We start from the raw sequence: 17,925 nt of genomic DNA, 5'->3' as shown, positions 1-17,925 counted from the left end.
TTTTTTAGCGCATTGAACTTAATCGTATATATGACTCGTGGTATAACCTGTGAACCATCTAATAATTCAATTCAAATTAGAGGTTGGCAGCTTATATCACTTAGTGATACAATATATATATATATATATATATATACATTATTTTAATAAATTTGTGTTATAATTGGACATTTTAATGTGTACCGATGTTTTAATGTGTACCGATAAAAGTTCCAAATAATTTGCTTATTTTCGTTCCAAGGCAGAGAAACATTTTGGAGAAATATGGTTAAATATTGGAAGTCGCTAATCTGTCAGTATACTTTGAATATCGGTAGTTTATTCACAGCAATAAGACCATTCTAATATAACTATTTACTGTTTATCTAAGTACTTTTAATTATGTCTACAGTTTAATTAAAATAGTATCGATGTAAATAACACTGTTGATAACATTTGAGTTGAGGTCTCATTTATTTTGTATGCAAATGAGTTTCTAATAATTTTGTTCTTTTTTCAGCTGCCAAATAATATGGAAAATTATATTTAATATATGTAATATGATGTGATGCGTCTAGACTTATAAATAGTCATTAAGTCAGTATATATTCAAAAGCAGACCCGACAGGAGAAAATGAGCTTCTAACTGAACTCAATGCTGTTCATTACTGAACGACCGTGTAGTTTCAGAATGCAAAGAAACATAGGAATTAAATTCAGGCCTTCAACAAGTGTTAATCAAATTCAATCAAGGTTAGAAAAAAAAATGATCAGCTTTTATGTACAACAAATTGTTCGATGGGCCAGTTCGATTCACCATGTTAAGGGTAATTAATAGATGTTTGATTAATAATGTTATTTTATCGACTTTTTACAGCCCGTTGCGTGTGTGTGTATGAACAATATTTACACACAGATAATGTATGGACTCAGAAGTTGTCGCTGAACTCAAGTAAAATAAAAAAAAAATAAGCAGATATCTGGTTTAAGAATTTAAGCAAGAAATGAATTTGTTCTAGGATCTGTAAATACAGATTTTGTAAATTACTTGATAAATTAATACTTTAGCATGTGTTTATGAGTTTGTAACTCAAAAATACGATAAGGTGACTTTACTAGATGACAACACGCAAATACATTACCTGCAAAGAAGATTTTATTCTAATTAATTTCACTCTCCAGATCTGGCTCTGCCCGCCGAAGTAACAAAAACGGGAAAAAAGGTTAATTCAAAGAAGAACCTGTTCTTTTGGAACGATATTCATAAATTGACAGAGAGATAAATTTATAGAGTCGAATAGCCAAAATTTTAAATAAATACATTCTGAATTTCCATTATAAAGTCCTTGATTTCTTTAGCTAAAAATTTGGATATAGTTATATATATATATATATATATATATATATATATATATATATATATATATATATATATATATATATATATATATATATATATATATCCAAATTTTTAGCTAAAGAAATCAAGGAATTTATAATGTAAATTCAGAATGTATTTATTTAAAATGTTGGCTATTCGACTCTATAAATTTATCTCTCTACCAATTTATGAACGAAAATACGCAAATTATTTGGAACTTTTATCGAACTTTATTTATTATATATATATAAATTAATAAATAATATATATATATATAATATATATATATATATATATATATATATATATATATATATATATATATATATATATATATATATATATATATATATATATATATATATATATATATATATTTATATATATATATATATATATATATATATTTATATATATATATATATATATATATATATATATTTATATATATATATATATATATATATATATATATATATATATATTTATATATATATATATATATATATATATATATATTATATATATATATTATTTATTAATTTATATATATATAATAAATAAAGTTCGATAAAAGTTCCAAATAATTTGCGTATTTTCGTTCCAAGGCAGAAAAAATTTGGAGAAATATGGTTAAATATTGGAAGTCGCGAATCTTTCAGTATAGTTTGAATATCGGTAATTTATTCACAGCAATAAAACTATTCTAATATAAGTATTCACTGTTTATCTAAATACCTTTAATTATGTCTAAAGTTTGATTAAAGTAGTATCAATGTAAATAACACTCTTGATAACATTTGAGTTTAGGTCTCATTTATTTTGTATGTGAATGAGTCTCTAATAATTTTGTTCTCTTTTCAGGTGCCATAATACCTTTTTTCCATAATATGGAAAATTATATTTAATATATGTAATATAATGTGATGCGTCTAGTCTTACAAATAGTCATGAAGTCAGTATATATTCAAAAGACGACCAGACAGGAGAAAATTAGCTTCTAACTGAACTCAATGCTGTTCATTACTGAACGACCATGTATTTTCAGAATGTAAAGAAACATAGGAATTAAATGCAGGCCTTCAACAAGTGTTAATCAAATTAAATCAAGGTTAAAAAAAACCAATATCAGTGATCTGCTTTTATGTACAACAAATTGTTCGATGGGCCAGTTCAATTCACCATGTTAAGGGTAATTAATAGATGTTTGATTAATAATGTTATTTTATCGACTTTTTACAGTCCGTTGCGTGTGTGTGTATGAACAATATTTACACACAGATAATGTATGGACTCAGAAGTTGTCGCTGAACTCGAAGAGAGTCGAAGAACCTGTTCTTTTGGAACGATATTTATAAATTGGCAGAGAGATAAATTTATAGAGTCGAATAGCCAACATTTTAAATAAATTCATTCTGATTTTCCATTATAAATTCCTTGATTTCTTTAGCTAAAATTTTTGAAATAAATTATCGACACACCTGGTATATATATATATATATATATATATATATATATATATATATATATAAATATATATATATATATATATATATATATGTATACATGTATGTAAATTTGTACTAAGTCATATATACTCATATGAGTCCATTGTGATTTCCTTAGAATATTCATCTAATATAATTTTTTATTTATTCCTTTAATTGACATACAATACATTGCACGGAGTCGAATACAAATTCATGAAACTGAATAGAAAATGTTGTTTATTGTTTTTTGATTTTCTGCCATAAATGTTCAGTCGCTTATACTTATTTATAACAATTTATCAGTTTAGTGACATAATAGTTATGATTACTTTTTATTTTATTAGTGTTGAAAAGTTTAAGAAAATCAAATATCTCCCATTGAATGTATTTAATGTATACCTTTTTTGTTAGTATCAACTATGTAAAAATGAATATTTTGGTAGCCCTGTCAAATATGTTTGCATTTGTATCTTCAAATAATCATCATAACATTTTTCCAAACATTCTCATTCTTAAAAAATATGGTTACAAGGGGCGATTGTGCTATTATTGGGTACTCTTTTAAGCTATTACCTGAATTCATTAATTTTCTTGCCAAGTGCTATACTGATACATTTTTGGACACCCATTTTTTAACTCTGAAATATAAGATGGATAATTCAAATTAAACCGAAGTTCCCTATAAAGTACAAACATTTGGATACGTATATAACGGCTAGGAAACGGTAGGTGACGTCAAAGTTTCGTAGCGCTTCTCACTGGCGTTTAACTTAACATTGCAAATATTGAAATTTTGTGTTTTTATTTCTGGTAAGATCTTAGTAATTCCACTTTTAATTTTCAAATAAATGTATCTTTAGTAATGCTTTTATTATATATTACTATTATATATAAATATTTTTGTAGTTCTTTGTTACAGTCATCTAGCCTATTAACCATTGATACGAATACGCTAGAACTCTTCTAGAACTAGAATCAAACGATTTTATACAACAAAAATAAATGGGAAAAATCCATATTTTATTTAAAAACGACATTTTTTGAGCAGAGGTTTCTTTTATTTAATGTATACTTTCTTCATGGTTAATCTGTTTGGGATTACGTATTCATGTGCCAGTTCACCACCTTCTATGATCCATATACTACCTGTTTTCGCATGTTCAATAACTTTTACGATTCCATCTGCTACTTCTTCAGCTCTGAAAATATTTTACCAAAATGCATTAAATAGTTTCGAAATATCCGAACTATTTAGTACTACTGACGTTTGAATAACTTCACTGCTGGCGTATAATTCGGATATCTGTTTTGGTACTTCATGTAATGTGTTTGTAGATGTAGCTCCAGGACATACAGATATAACTCTAACCCCAGTCCTCTTGTATATCTCTGCCGATCCCCACGACAACGTTAAACCATTAACGGCAAACTTTGTGCATGAATAAACGGGATTATCTGAGGATCCTTGGAGGCCCAGTGTTGATGAGATATTGAGAATAATGGCTGCTTCGGTCGATCGACACGTCTGCAAATAATTTTCTAATCCCAACTGGATCCCATTCACGGTACCTTTCTGAAAAATATTGCTAAAGGTGTTGTCGCTGATTAATTATTTTCGATGTATACTTACAAGATTGACATCGATAGTTTTTTTCCAGTCACTGTCATCGAGAATGCCAGCGTTGTTTATTAAAATATCCACGTGACCAAAGGCTTCAACAGTACATTGAAATGCTTCTGAAAATCAGAAATGTTTCAGAAAATTTTTTCAAAGATAAGTTTCAAATTCAGTGATAAATATGTTGTATAAATAGAAATGATAATATCGAAAATACATATAGCCCGTCCAATAAAACAACGAACTCACGTCATCTAAATTGACCATGTCAAAACGCCGCAATGTTACTGCAATGAAAATAATGAAGTGAAACAAAAATAATGTCATTAAACATTTATTTTAATGTTATAGTGCATCTAAACTATATATTATCTAAGGACTTAAATTACAACTAGACAGACATAATAGTGTTTTCCACACAATCTATGAGGTAGAGTTCTAGGCACATATTTTATGTATTGGTATCCTCTGGAGTCCTAATCCACTTAATTAACAATTATATTTCTAAGTAGAGAGAGTAGTAAGAGAGCATAGTTATATTTTACGTTTAGTTCTTGTCTCCTTCGGGGCAGTGTTTCCTTGTCAAGTCAAGTCATTTTGATATCATTATATTTCTCCTTAATTTATCCTATTACTACCTGTATACATCTTTCTTGATAAAGTTCTATTTTATCACTGCATTCTACCTAATTCATTTGCCATATCTGCAAAACAGTTAGTACTCATTCTCCCTTCATATATTCTAACCAAATGCTCATGTATATTCTGCACAATTACGCACATAGTTATCATGCAGTTGTCATAATATTAATGATATACTTACCTTTATTTGTTTCTACTCCCATCACCCTCTCTGGGTAACTGTGAGCATTACATCATATTTTCACATTCGGAAAGTATCATTCAATCACTGTCACTTTCAAAATCGCTCTTCAAGTGCATAACTAAGCTGTTAATTTTCATTCTATCTAACACTTGTTCACGATTCCACCATTTGTCAATTCTTCAGTGTGCCTGACCGAGTTCATCCGAACTGAAGGTGATATTGTAGACAATGCTTCTTTTCATATATCCGAGATTCATATCACTACTATTTTAAAGAATTTTGCATATGTTTGGCAACCGGACGACTTTTGTAGGCTGATTCGGTTACACGTTCGAAGTTATCAGACAGCAATGTGTCTCTTTTTAACTATAATAAATTAAGAAGGAAAATATTGTCTGATCTTAAAGCAAATTTATAAATTGTGATAGACAATACATTAAACATCTTGATGACGTGAGTTCAAAATTATTTTGAATAGACTATATACATGAAATTCTAAATGTATTATTACAAATTTGAGTTGTATGGTGAAAGCCCCTAATAGAAGAGATAAAAAAAAAGATCTGACATATATTTGGTGATAACATATAAAAAATCGTTCTTTTCCATTCCAGCAAAACGACCACATAATAGACAGTAAACAGAAGAAACATAAAAAGTTAATGTGTTACAGTTATTTGCGAATATTTTAATGAATATTTATTTTTATATTATTCAAAAGAACTTTTTCATGGATTAAAAACATTACTTGTCTTAGCGACTTCTTTAACACAATATCACAAAAACTGTCACTGCATATTTTATGGCATTTATATATTTTACAAACCTTCAAATTGATCCACATCAGTTACATCAGTCTTCACGAATAATATACTATTTTCTGTGAAATTTTCAGATATACTTCTTACTGCCTTCGATCCGGTCTCTTCGTCTATGTCTGCAATAGTTACGGCCTATAAAGAAGTATTTGTTTTAAAGATTTGTGTGATTTAATATTTGATGTACAGTAACTTTTATAGAATATGAATGAAATAATATTTATTTGCTTATTATGCCTTTATAATATTACCATACTTAAACACTAAGATATTATATTATATATCAATAAACAATATTACTTTTTAAAAATATTAGTTTTCTATATTAATCACATTAAAATTTAAAAACATATTTGAATGTTAAAACACTCATTTATTGATTTAGGTGGCGATTTGGTAACAATTGAACACATACAAATGTTCTTGCTTTTTTTTCTATTGTTTTGTTTAATTGACAGTTTGGGAGTGATGTGGAATGTATTCAAGAATCAAAGATAAGCATTGATAAAAGCAAGTGGTCACCAGAAGACTTGCCCCTTCTATATAAATGATAATGTCAAGAACATAGTAGTTCCTATTCTATGGTCGAAAGTTATGTAGATTTGATATAGGGCTGCCTTATCAGTACGACTTTCTTTAGTATTGATTGCTGTGGAAATTTCCACAATTATGTTAACAATACAAGGATCATTTTTTAATACCACTAAATTTAATTCGTGGGTCTATAATATTGTTCTAAGTTATTATGAATGATTTTTTGTATAGTTTTTATGTAATATTTTAGGTGCTTGTATATACTCTGGTAATTTTTCGCTCTAAAAGTGTATTTATTGAAAAAAATCTTTCATAATTTTTACAACTTTTTTGGAAATATGCCGATGCTGTCTTGGAAGAACCATTTCATTTTCATTTTCGCTCTTCTTCAGCATTTCAATTCTGTGTGATGGCCGAGCCTTGCTGCAGCAGAATATGATAAACTGGAGGGAATGTTGGAAATGGCGCATGCGCTCTCTCTTTTTTTTTACCAATAGTGTGTAATCGGCTATTTAAATCGGCTAATAAAATTTACCCTTGATCAAGTCAATAAAAAAAATGGAATATTTAGATTTTGCGATGTATTATTGTGATAGATTAACCAGTTTATAACAATAATAAAGAACTTGTTGTGTATTGTAACTTCCATTAATTTTAAAATATGGAAGAACAAAGGTAAGTACGAAATCCAAAGTTAAATTTTATAAAATTAAAATATTCAAATAGCATCATTTTGGTTATATTGAGAATATTAACTGCCAAATTTCACCCCGATATAGCTGCAGAGTTTAAATCGATAACAAGAAGTTAAGAAAAAAAAATGTTTTTGTTTCAAACGTTGCAAAGGGTATGTGAGAAATAGTATACAAATTGACCAGAAATATAATTAAAGGTAATTATAACTTTTATATATATTTTGTTATAATTAATGATCCATTCGCTTTAGGCTTGTAAATGTACAATACGTCAACCAAAAGATGGATACTCAGTTCAGTAGTCAATTCATTAGTGCGGTTTGTACATCAAAAATAGTAGCAAAAATTGCACTAACTTATAAAATTAGACATTTACTTTAATTGTGATATATTTTAGTAACGATTTAATTTTTCTTTTATAGGCGAAGTGCTGCTGGAATTTATCGAGCAAAAGGCGAAAATAAAGTTAATTTAGAATAAGAGAAGAAAATATATAGGATTTTGTTGACTAAATAAATACATTTTGAATTTCCATTATAAATTCCTTGATTTCCTTAGCTAAAAATTCGGAAATGAATTATCGACACACCTGGTATATATACATAACATATAACATATATATAGTATATAACAATATATACATAGTATATAACAATCAGTTTAATGATATAATAGTTATGATTACTTTTTATTTTATTAGTATTGAAAAGTTCAAGAAAATCTAATATCTCCCATTGAATGTATTTAATGTATACTTTTTTGTTACTATCAACTATGTAAAAATGAATATTTTTGTAGCCCTGTCAAATATATTGGCATTTGCATCTTCAAATAATCATCATAGCATTTTTCAGTAGGTTTGCCCTTGATACATCTTTGATTTGTCTTCCAAACATTCTCATTCTTAAAAAATATGGTCACAAGTGGCGATTGTGCTATTATTGGGTACCCTTTTAAGCTATTACTTGCATTCATTAATTCTCTTGCCAAGTGCTATACTGATACATTTTTGCAACACCCATTTTTTAACCGTGAAATATAAGATGGGTAATTCAAATTAAACCGAAGTTCGCTAAAAAGTAGATTTCTTTCAGATGAAGAGTATGTTGGTCTGCAAGATGAAGATTTTGCTTTGAGATGTCATATAAAAATATGGTTTCTGGCCTTTTGTAAATACTATTAGTTTCCCTAAAAATGTTTAAATACGATGTAAATATGATGCATGGACTTAATGTAAATATAATTCAATATAATATTCATTTAAATATGGTGTTCTCCGTTTCTCCGTTTTTTTTTCAAATTTTCAACAAAATTTTCTAGTAGAATAGACTTTTGGTCTTCAAAGGTTTCCCACTTTTTATTTACTCGGTGAACAAAGTTACAACATTTTTCAATTGTTAAAATGTGCATTTTAATTAGTATTTATTTTATAATATTTCTTAAAAAATAATAACAATTTTCCTATTACTATCTTTACTAGTTTTTAAATGAGTTCCCAGCACTTCCTATACTACTGGAACATTCGTTTGATTATTTCCCTTGCGAAACGATATTGAATGAAAAATATGTTAAACCAACATTTTTAACATCAGGTACACCATTTACAAAACCAATTATATGCGCTTGCGCAGAGCTTGCCAGAACAGCTCTATTTCACCCAGACTGTTATTTTAAATAGATGAAAATGCGCATGTGCTAAACTGAAACCTTCTGTTTGCTGTATCCTAGCTGCGGCTTGAACACGAATAAGTGGTAGTCAGAAGACTATATTTGGTGAGTACGTAGGTAAGTTCCCATTCGAATGGCAACATTCACTGCGCCTATTACTTGCTGTTATTGAATTTGTTCAGCTGACGTTGGTAGATATCGGAACTATCAGTATGATTTTGGTTTTAACCACTCGTAATAGACTATTCCTTGCTGATCCCATTATATAATTTTATCGCCATAAATATTAAGCTTCATTGTGAATGTTACACACCTAGTTACATACCTAGTTACAGAAAAATGGTTCGAAGATGCATTTTGAATCAATTATTATGATAGCCATTTTCCTTTCTTTTGGATCTTTTCTACTATATGTGAAATTTTGGAAAGAGTTTATGTATCAACTAATCAGTATCCTGAAGGTTGTTTAAGAGTTGAGTTTGAGTCCCATCTAATGAGTCTTGTGTAATTCATGGTCTTCCAAAGTTCTTCAGTCCTCCAGGCCATTATCCAAATCGCAACTCTTAAAACTTTGAAACCAAAACCGATAATTGGTATGTAACGGAGTAGCATTAACATGGGTGTCTATATACTGAATAACCTTATAAAGCTAAATGGAGTGTCTACATAAAATGTAGAGAAGTGCAAAAAAACCGACCAAAAAAAAATTATACGCTTTCCCGAAATAAAATTGTTGATGCAACAAAAAACCATATTGTAAGACATAAAAACACTCTTGGATAACTATTATTGTTGTTATGTTAAACCTATTATTTTTAAAAAAATATCAATCATAATTGGAGCCAATTGTTATCGAGAAGCGAGAAGAGATAATGAGATTGTCTGCAAAATATATGCACTTGGTGGAACTACAAGTGTTAAATATAACAAAACATTTTCTAAAGTTTTAAACAAAAATATCTACAATCAGTCAAGGATATACTACAAAGCAAGTTCAGTTGTCCAACTTGGGTGTTCAGAAAGATCTTGAATAACTTTTTCGGTTATAGTTTACATACAGTTTTCTTTGGTTAAGTTCTTAATATCTATGTTATGTAGTATAATTAAGTACTATATTTTATCAAAAATTATTAAGTTATTCATTTATGGGTAAAAATGTAAATAGCAATTAATTCTTTACGGTCCTGTGACGCTAAAAATATTTTCGTTTTACATAATATGATGCGATTGTTTACTATGATTTTAATTCACTATATTTAACCTTGAGTAGTTTCTCGTTTAGTAAAATTGTATTAATCACTGAAACTGGTTTATGCTATTTTATTACGTAGGTTCAAATGTTCATACTTACTTTGGCACCATTTTCCAACAACCCTATTGCACAAAAATATCCTATCCCCGTTGATCCACCCGTGACCAAAGCCACTTTATTCGCAACCGAAAACGTCTGCATCTTTTCTATCACGCTAATCCGGTGTACTGGTCCATAATTCACTCGCTATCATATTTTGTTTTTGTTTTATTATCGGAGACGTATATTTACAGCCGATCTATAAAAATTCGAGCGTGATCACGGTTATACAAGGATTATCAAGAAATATTTACACCATTTTTCTATATATTTCTAATAACCGACCCTAATATTTTAGTTAAGGAATTAGTAAATAATAAATATTATGATATATTTTTTGACCTTGATATAATATAAAATATTGTTAAAAATTGTATGAGGTTAAAAATAGATTATTCTCTCTTTGGTTTGCTGGTGTAGATTAGAAATTAACAATTTGGTAATTCACTTGAACAATGATTCCGACAGTAAAAGTGACTAAATGAAACATCCTTTTGTTATGGGCATATGGCCCTGTGTTGACAGTTACCCAATTAAAACAGAGTGATAAGAGCGGAAACAACAATTGGTGAGTATACTCGTATAATTACCACTACATAAAGCTGGAGGGCTTATAGGTGTTGTGGAAAAGGGTTTAGTGTAAACGTAATAAAACAATTCTAACCTACAATACTTATATTTTATAACGTTATTTTTCTTTCGTTGTTTTATTTCATTTTTAGTATTTTGTCGTCGGAGTAAAAATAAACCAAAACTTGAATTTGTTGCGGCAACATTACGACGTTGTGACGTCATAAATCTTGTTGACGTACATTGGCTGCTTTATTGGAAGGACCATATATGCTGATATAATCCCCAGTCACCATTGCGTCCGCCAGAGTTATAGTGCAGAATGTTTAACTGCAGAACAATCGTCTTTTTTATATCAATTGCATGATAGTACGCGCTTACTAAATTATATGTGATATTATTAACCGCCATATGAATAATATATTTTACTAATAAGTCATAAATTTGTTTCAAGAATTCTATATATCTAATCTTCTAATTCTGCCTCTAATTTTTGGACAATCTATACTTCTTTGTATATACTTAAATTATCTACTTTGATGTAGTTTAAATTAAGATCTGGTCATGTAATTATTTTTCATTTCAATATTACAATTATTAACAATAGAGGCAATTGATATCCTTACCAATGTAAATTCAGGGCCATGGAAAAGAAATTTTGAAAAACATAACTGGGGATTAATATTACCGCCTGAGAAGTGATATGAATACTCCACAAGATACTCAAGATATTTGGAAATATTTAAATGGCAACCTAGGTACCGTTCGATTGATGCCTGTTCTGTTCAGTGGCATCTAGCCCCTTGAGACAAGAACAATAAAAAAGTTTTGTAGAAAAAATCCACCTTACGGTCTATCATATCATACGTTTGGTAAATAAATAAAAATTCTAATAAGAGTTAATTAATGATAAGTATTATTTGTTATATTTGTTAACTAATGTAGGATTGAATGTGCGAAATATATTGATAATCTATATATTAATCGGCCTGGCGAAAATTTGGAGGCACTTGGCAATTTGGTAGCTGGATCTATAAAATTTAGCACGTTTAGTTTATACGGAGGAATAATTTTTAAGCCTAAAAATTTTGTATTATACGTAAATAAATATATTCCAATATAACGAAATACAACCAAATCAAGCTACCATTTCTGTAGTATGTAAATCAACCACGGCCGCCTAATTTTTAAAGTCAAAATCTGCTAGAGCTGTCTTGCAAAGCGAAGTTGTTTAATTTTAAGTAATATTATTTAAGTTTTTGTTTATTTCCGTATTGTTGCGAAAAACTGTGAAAATTGTTTTTACTTAAGGACTATAGTAATTGATACGATTCTGGAGACAAAGTGTATCATTCTACTAGAGATAATTCTAAAGGTTATTAAGATTTTTCTGTAGATTTTACTGGTATTACTTTTGATCCATTTTAAGTTTCATTAGCATACGCATTTTTAACAAAACACTAACCAAATATTGTAAATAATAACTATATTAATTTGTAATCAAGAGCTAAAATAAATGTTGCAAAGAATATTAACAATTACGAATTAGTTTCATAAAATTTAATCAATATAATTTCATAGAAATTCCTCATTGATGAGTTCTCACATGCAATATAAGACAAAGTAGAAACCAGTAGATAAACAGCCATAAAAGGCAAATTAAAGTTGAGGTATCTGCAAGGGCGAGGTCGAAGAGTGGAATAAACAAGCAAAGAACGATGCAATTTTATTTAAAAATTTAAGTAAAAAATTATTTTTTAATCCGCCTGGTATATTTATTCTTTTTGCAATATTTATTTTAGATGAGATAAACGGATAGAAGGTAAATACTATATGAATACATAAATGAAGCAATGACAATATGGAATAGTTACATTAAGGTAAGAGTGTAAAATCCGACAAGGAAAATAATCCCAGTCACGCCAGTAACCAGGCTAGCTGGGTGTAGATCTGGGATGATTTCTAAAGTTGGTCACTCGCCAGTCGGAGTTAAACGTTAAATTTTAGGCCCAGTCCAGAAAAATCCATAGTTGGTAAAAGGAGACTTTGACTTAATTTTTGGTTATACTAGTTTCCTTCGACTGACTTTTAACGTTCTGGTTCTGTCGTCCTAGCCGCGACCTTGACAAAAATGTAACCAATTTATGCTTACTTAGATTTATACGTAATATATGTAGTTTTATGATTTTTTGGTAGTTTGCTTGTAAATAATTGTATTCAAGAATGTTAATGTAATAGGGTAAAAAGATTAAAATTGTAAATGATAAATTATAAAATATTTTGACTATTTTTATGGTAATAATAGGTAATATGTCGATTACTCTGTCGATTTTTGTTAAAAATATTTCTGTTCAATAATAAATAAAGCATTTATATCATTCCATTCCGATCATTTTTAGTTATGTCATGGATTAGTTTTTTGATGATTAGGTAATATGTTTAATTTTTATATAGTATTTATAGTTATTGTACATTGTTAGTTTTTAGGTTTTCTTTAAGTTATATTGTATCGTCTATATTTATTATAGTATATTATCTAAAGATGGCAATTAACACATTAAAATACAATAAAACATTTGTGGGTTATTATTCCATTCCATAGAAAAATTCCATTCCTTTTTACAGAACCACAGAACATTCAAATTTAAAAGTAATTCTACTTCGTCTAAAATTAAATTATAAATTGCATATTATGTATTATTATAATAGTATTCAGTAAATATTTTCCCCCCTCTTTTTAAAAGTTATTTCGTGAAGGAATTTATACATCTTCGTCTCGCTACACTACCGTTGGAAAATAAAACCACATATAAAATTAAGTGCTTCAAGCAAGTAGAATTCTGAAAATAATATTACTTATGATACTTTGTTATAATGTTCAATGGTGTAGTAATGTATACCTTGTTGATTATGGAAACTTAATGGAAATTAGATTTAATTAAAACTGTTGGTTAGTTCTTGAGATAGTTTGCATATATTTTAATATGATTTAATTCTGTATCTTATTTACTATTTTAATTAATGTTGTATATCAAGTATCTTTCTGATGTTATCTTGAAAATATTGTTAATATAATTTTAGTAATATATCATTTTAAAATTATTCCCTTTGCTTTATTATTAGAAACATGATTTAATAAGTTGTGGCTGAATTACGATTATATTCGAAAATTATAAGAATTCGTTTAATTTTTATATAATTGGCTACCACGGCGATATCGTACAATTTATTTTATTGTGTCATTAGATAAAAAGTATCCATACGAATCACAGTAATAAAACATTGAAGTTTCCTGATAACTAACCACAACATGTTTTTTTTTGCTACACTATGATTTATATAACATATATATTTCTATCAATTCAAACCATAATATTTTTATATATTGTTGATATCAGCATCTGGATATTTTCAGGGTACCGTAAAATATAAGTCACTATATTAAGTAAAATATTTATTATTTTTTACAAATTTTACAACTATTTTATTTTTTCGTTAAATTTCTTCATCACTGAGCCACTTCTGAACATGACAATATTCAGGTAAAGGAGGATTCAAGTCTTGTAAAGCTTTATTGTATATCTCGGTCACTTTTTGATCAACGTATTCTAAGCAGGTTTGTGAAAATTCAGTCGCATAAGCACATACAGGGATACGTCCACTAAAACAATCTTTGGTTTCACGAATGGTACCGTTATTCTGATGCACCCAATACTTGATTCTGTCTAAACAAGGACACTTCCAAGGATTATTATCTAGGGTGATATCTTTGGCAGCCACCTTTTGTAGTACTTCATTTGATAAAAAGTTTAAATAGTTAGCGTCCAATAGTAACGTGCGGATCTTTAAATTGTTGGGGAAGATATCTCCTTTAATTTCCTTCAGTCTGTTATCTCTAAGACCTAAATAAGTCAATTTTCGAATACCTTTGAAAGCTCCCGGATGTATCATCGAGATCGCGTTGTAATCGAAGTAAATCTCGCTCAATTTGGTTAGTTTTTCGAAAGCCCTCCGCGGAATAGTCCTGATCCTGTTGAACTGGAAATCCAACACTTTCAGATTCGTCGTGTTGGTAAACCATTCCCTGTTCCAATTTTCCAGTCTGTTGTTGCCGGCGTGAATTCTCAGAAGGTGTCGTAGATTCGCGAAGGATAGATCCTCGATGATATCGATTCGATTGTTGTGGATTCTTAACATTTCCAACGCGGGTAGTTTGTTAAAAGCCCCTCTAGGTATTTCGTTGATCTTGCTGTAAGATATTTGAAACGCTTTTAGTTTCGGTGCCTTATGAACCAAATCCGGTGTAATACTTCTTATAGGGCAGCCCCAAAACGACAAAATTTCCAGATTCTTCATATTTTTAATGGTGTTTTTCCCCAGTGAGTCCACATTATCCTGTCCTCTGATATAAAGCTGTTCTACTTTTTGATTAGGAAATAGAACGTCTTCAATGCATCCGCTTATTATAAAACTATGGGACTTGTTAGAAGTGTTTTCCTTTGCCGAAACATTCACATTCCGTAACCAATGGCAACCATACACTGCATTTAAACCGTAACACAAAACAATCACTGATAACCAACGCATCTTGCATCTATTCGTAAATAACTAATATGTTGCTGTCGCTGAAGAATAGATATAGTCCCCCAGTGGGTCGAAGTTATAGAAAATCGGACAAGTTTTTATAGAAAAATGTAATGGGTTCCAATGTCACGTAAAGTAAAAAAGTTTTTGGCTGTTTACATGTTAACATATTTAATAATATAGGATATTAAACATATTTTGCCTATATAACCGACTTCAAAAAAGAAGGAGGTCCTATGTTCGGCTTTATATATATATTTTTAATGTATGTGCGGCTTTATATATTTTTTTAATGTATGATTTCTCTGTCGATTATGGACCGATTTTCAACATACACTTTTTATTCCAAAGAGTGCACTTCAGAGGTGGTTCCATTGGAATTCCATTCAAGTCATTCCATTCAAGTCAGGATCTGTTGGGGGGAATAGGGAAATTGAGGGAAATTTCAAAGGCACGTATAAAATTTTCACATATTTATTTGAAATAATTATATATTTTTGTATAATGTTATTCTTAAACTGATCTGACGAAAAATCTGAAGTGGTTCAGTGTAAAAACCATTAAGTTTGCTTTTTAAGCACGTACGATATTATATGAGAGTAGGCAACCAATTCTATGGTGGAACGGTTACAGCGTTAAGACCACACGCGGAAATTGTTGGTTCGATTCCCAATTTTTTGTTTCCAATACTTGAGTTTGATCTTGGTTGAAATAGAAATGAGCAGTAATTATAGAATCGAAATTAACACGGCGACTGTTGATATTTTTGATCAAATCTGCTGAGTTATTCTGGGCATTTATCAACCACAATAATGGCTGTACATGTATAATGTCTTTGTTGTCTAAATGCTTTAGAATCAGGTCATGTTATTATATTGCAGTAGCTTCTATCAATGAATATTTATGATTCATGAAAAATTACAAATTGCTGGCGTTCAACGGTATTATGGGTTTTCCATTGCGTCAAGTCTACGCTTGGCTTTATTGAGTTATAATATTACGATGATAAAGCTAAAATTATTCAGAATATAAACATCTAGTTAACCTCGCCAAATAAATGACTGTTGGTCAAATAATATTCTATTATCTCTTCTTGCTATTTCAATGTATGAAACTTGATTTTATATTGTTTAATAAATATCTCAATATTTTTTAAATATCGGCTGAAAATAATATCGATATATCGGTGAAAAATAGTATCGGCCAAAAATATCGAAATATCGATATATTTTTTAGGCATCCTTAGTCCAGAGGAAGAGATCTAGTTCAATCGATGTGGTTTTCGAAGTTGAAAAATCGGTCTATAAGGAAAGTATAGAAAATTAGAGAAGCTCTTTACTGAATGTTGGATTTTTGAGGAGTTTTTTGAAAAATTTTGTTTAAAAGTTGTTTAAAAGTTAAACCTGGAGATACATTATAAGAAAAGACAATTATTTATCTCTCACTGTTCCGAGATATAGTTCTGAAGCGTATTGTAAATGCGTCTTGGCATGCACGCCTTAGTGGCCTTCATAGATTCATAGTTACCACGTCATCATGGAAGTGCCCACACTTTTAATGTCATTAAACCCCTCAAGAGGAAAAATCATCTGATCCTGAATTCATCTTAACTAATGTCTCAACACTAAGTAAATTAGTGGGAAATAGATTAGTTATAGTTATTTATTAGTGTTTTTAGATAGAGAAAAGCTAATTTTTATTTATACACTAGATCTGGCAAATAAAAATTACATTGTGATAAGTCACCGTCTTAGAGAACCAATAATTTTTCGATAATCTTTCTGATAATTTAAAAATACGTCCTCCTTACTCAACATACCTTGTCATATATCATATGCTTTCCAGCAGAACAATATTTTGATTAGATGTATTTTTTGCCAATGTAGATTATTTTAAACATGTTTGAAATACATATTGGGAAACTTTTTATATTTTCATTAATTGTAATTCATTAATAAACTGTACTGTATTGTGTAATATGAAAATCTAAAAGAGATTTTTTTTTTCTCAGGGCATAAATGATATACTTATTTTTAATAACATAGTTTTATTATCGTATTATTTTACAAAGTGGTTAATATTACATTCCATCGTATTACATTCCATCGTATTTATTTATAGTTCGTGGAGCTGTACAAGACTTAGATAATGAAGGATCTATGGACTCTAAAGCATTAAGGTATTTTTCAGTTAATTGTGGATCAACATATTCTAAACAAATTTCTGGATAATCAGACAAATGAGTACATACAGGGATGCGTCCCGTAAAACAATCTTTAATATTCCGAACAGTACCATTATTTTGATTCATCCAAATCAATATAATGTCCAGACAAGGACATTTCCAAGGATTACTATTAAGGGTAACATATTTAACTGTTATCTTTTTGAGTAATTTTTTTCATAAGAAA

General features: G+C 29.1%; 2 protein-coding genes and 1 long non-coding RNA gene across 4 annotated transcripts; 1 reads left to right on the top strand and 2 right to left on the bottom strand.

Annotated features, from left to right (window-relative positions):
* The first annotated feature begins 3,004 nt into the window (after positions 1-3,004).
* On the top strand, positions 3,005-10,490 carry LOC143200819 (uncharacterized). The gene is made up of 3 exons (XR_013006821.1): positions 3,005-3,647; positions 7,539-8,040; positions 8,422-10,490. It is a non-coding gene; the product is annotated as an uncharacterized LOC143200819 (long non-coding RNA).
* LOC143200807 (15-hydroxyprostaglandin dehydrogenase [NAD(+)]) lies at positions 3,704-10,496 on the bottom strand. Of its 2 annotated transcripts, none has more exons than XM_076411529.1 (5): positions 10,361-10,496; positions 6,121-6,247; positions 4,481-4,587; positions 4,116-4,423; positions 3,704-4,049 (listed from the first exon to the last, which is right to left on the bottom strand). In XM_076411529.1, the coding sequence occupies exons 1-5, from the start codon at positions 10,460-10,462 to the stop codon at positions 3,908-3,910; spliced, it is 786 nt and encodes a 261-aa protein (XP_076267644.1). In that variant the 5' UTR covers positions 10,463-10,496; the 3' UTR covers positions 3,704-3,907. The 2 variants fall into 2 exon arrangements, with proteins under 2 accessions (XP_076267644.1, XP_076267654.1); XM_076411539.1 differs by having other exon boundaries at positions 4,481-4,584.
* A 3,875-nt stretch (positions 10,497-14,371) lies between these two features.
* On the bottom strand, positions 14,372-15,548 carry LOC143200798 (uncharacterized). Its single transcript, XM_076411517.1, has one exon. The coding sequence runs from the start codon at positions 15,515-15,517 to the stop codon at positions 14,426-14,428; it is 1,092 nt and encodes a 363-aa protein (XP_076267632.1). The 5' UTR covers positions 15,518-15,548; the 3' UTR covers positions 14,372-14,425.
* Positions 15,549-17,925: the final 2,377 nt, after the last annotated feature.

This window comes from Rhynchophorus ferrugineus, unplaced genomic scaffold, assembly GCF_030347505.1.
Source record: "Rhynchophorus ferrugineus isolate W39M unplaced genomic scaffold, kcgeb_rfMv2 rfM1, whole genome shotgun sequence".
Lineage (NCBI taxonomy): Eukaryota > Metazoa > Arthropoda > Insecta > Coleoptera > Curculionidae > Rhynchophorus > Rhynchophorus ferrugineus.
The sequence above is the reverse complement of the archived record's forward strand: the minus strand, read 5'-3'. Positions and strand labels throughout refer to the sequence as shown.

Coding starts and splice junctions, on each gene's coding strand:
- LOC143200807 (XM_076411529.1), bottom strand. CDS start 10,462: ATGCAGACGTTTTCGGTTGCGAATAAAGTGGCTTTGGTCACGGGTGGA. Junction 4,588..6,120: donor TGATGTGGATCAATTTGAAG/GTTTGTAAAATA, acceptor TCTGATTTTCAG/AAGCATTTCAATGTACTGTT. Junction 4,050..4,115: donor AGCAGTGAAGTTATTCAAAC/GTCAGTAGTACT, acceptor AAATATTTTCAG/AGCTGAAGAAGTAGCAGATG.
- LOC143200798 (XM_076411517.1), bottom strand. CDS start 15,517: ATGCGTTGGTTATCAGTGATTGTTTTGTGTTACGGTTTAAATGCAGTG.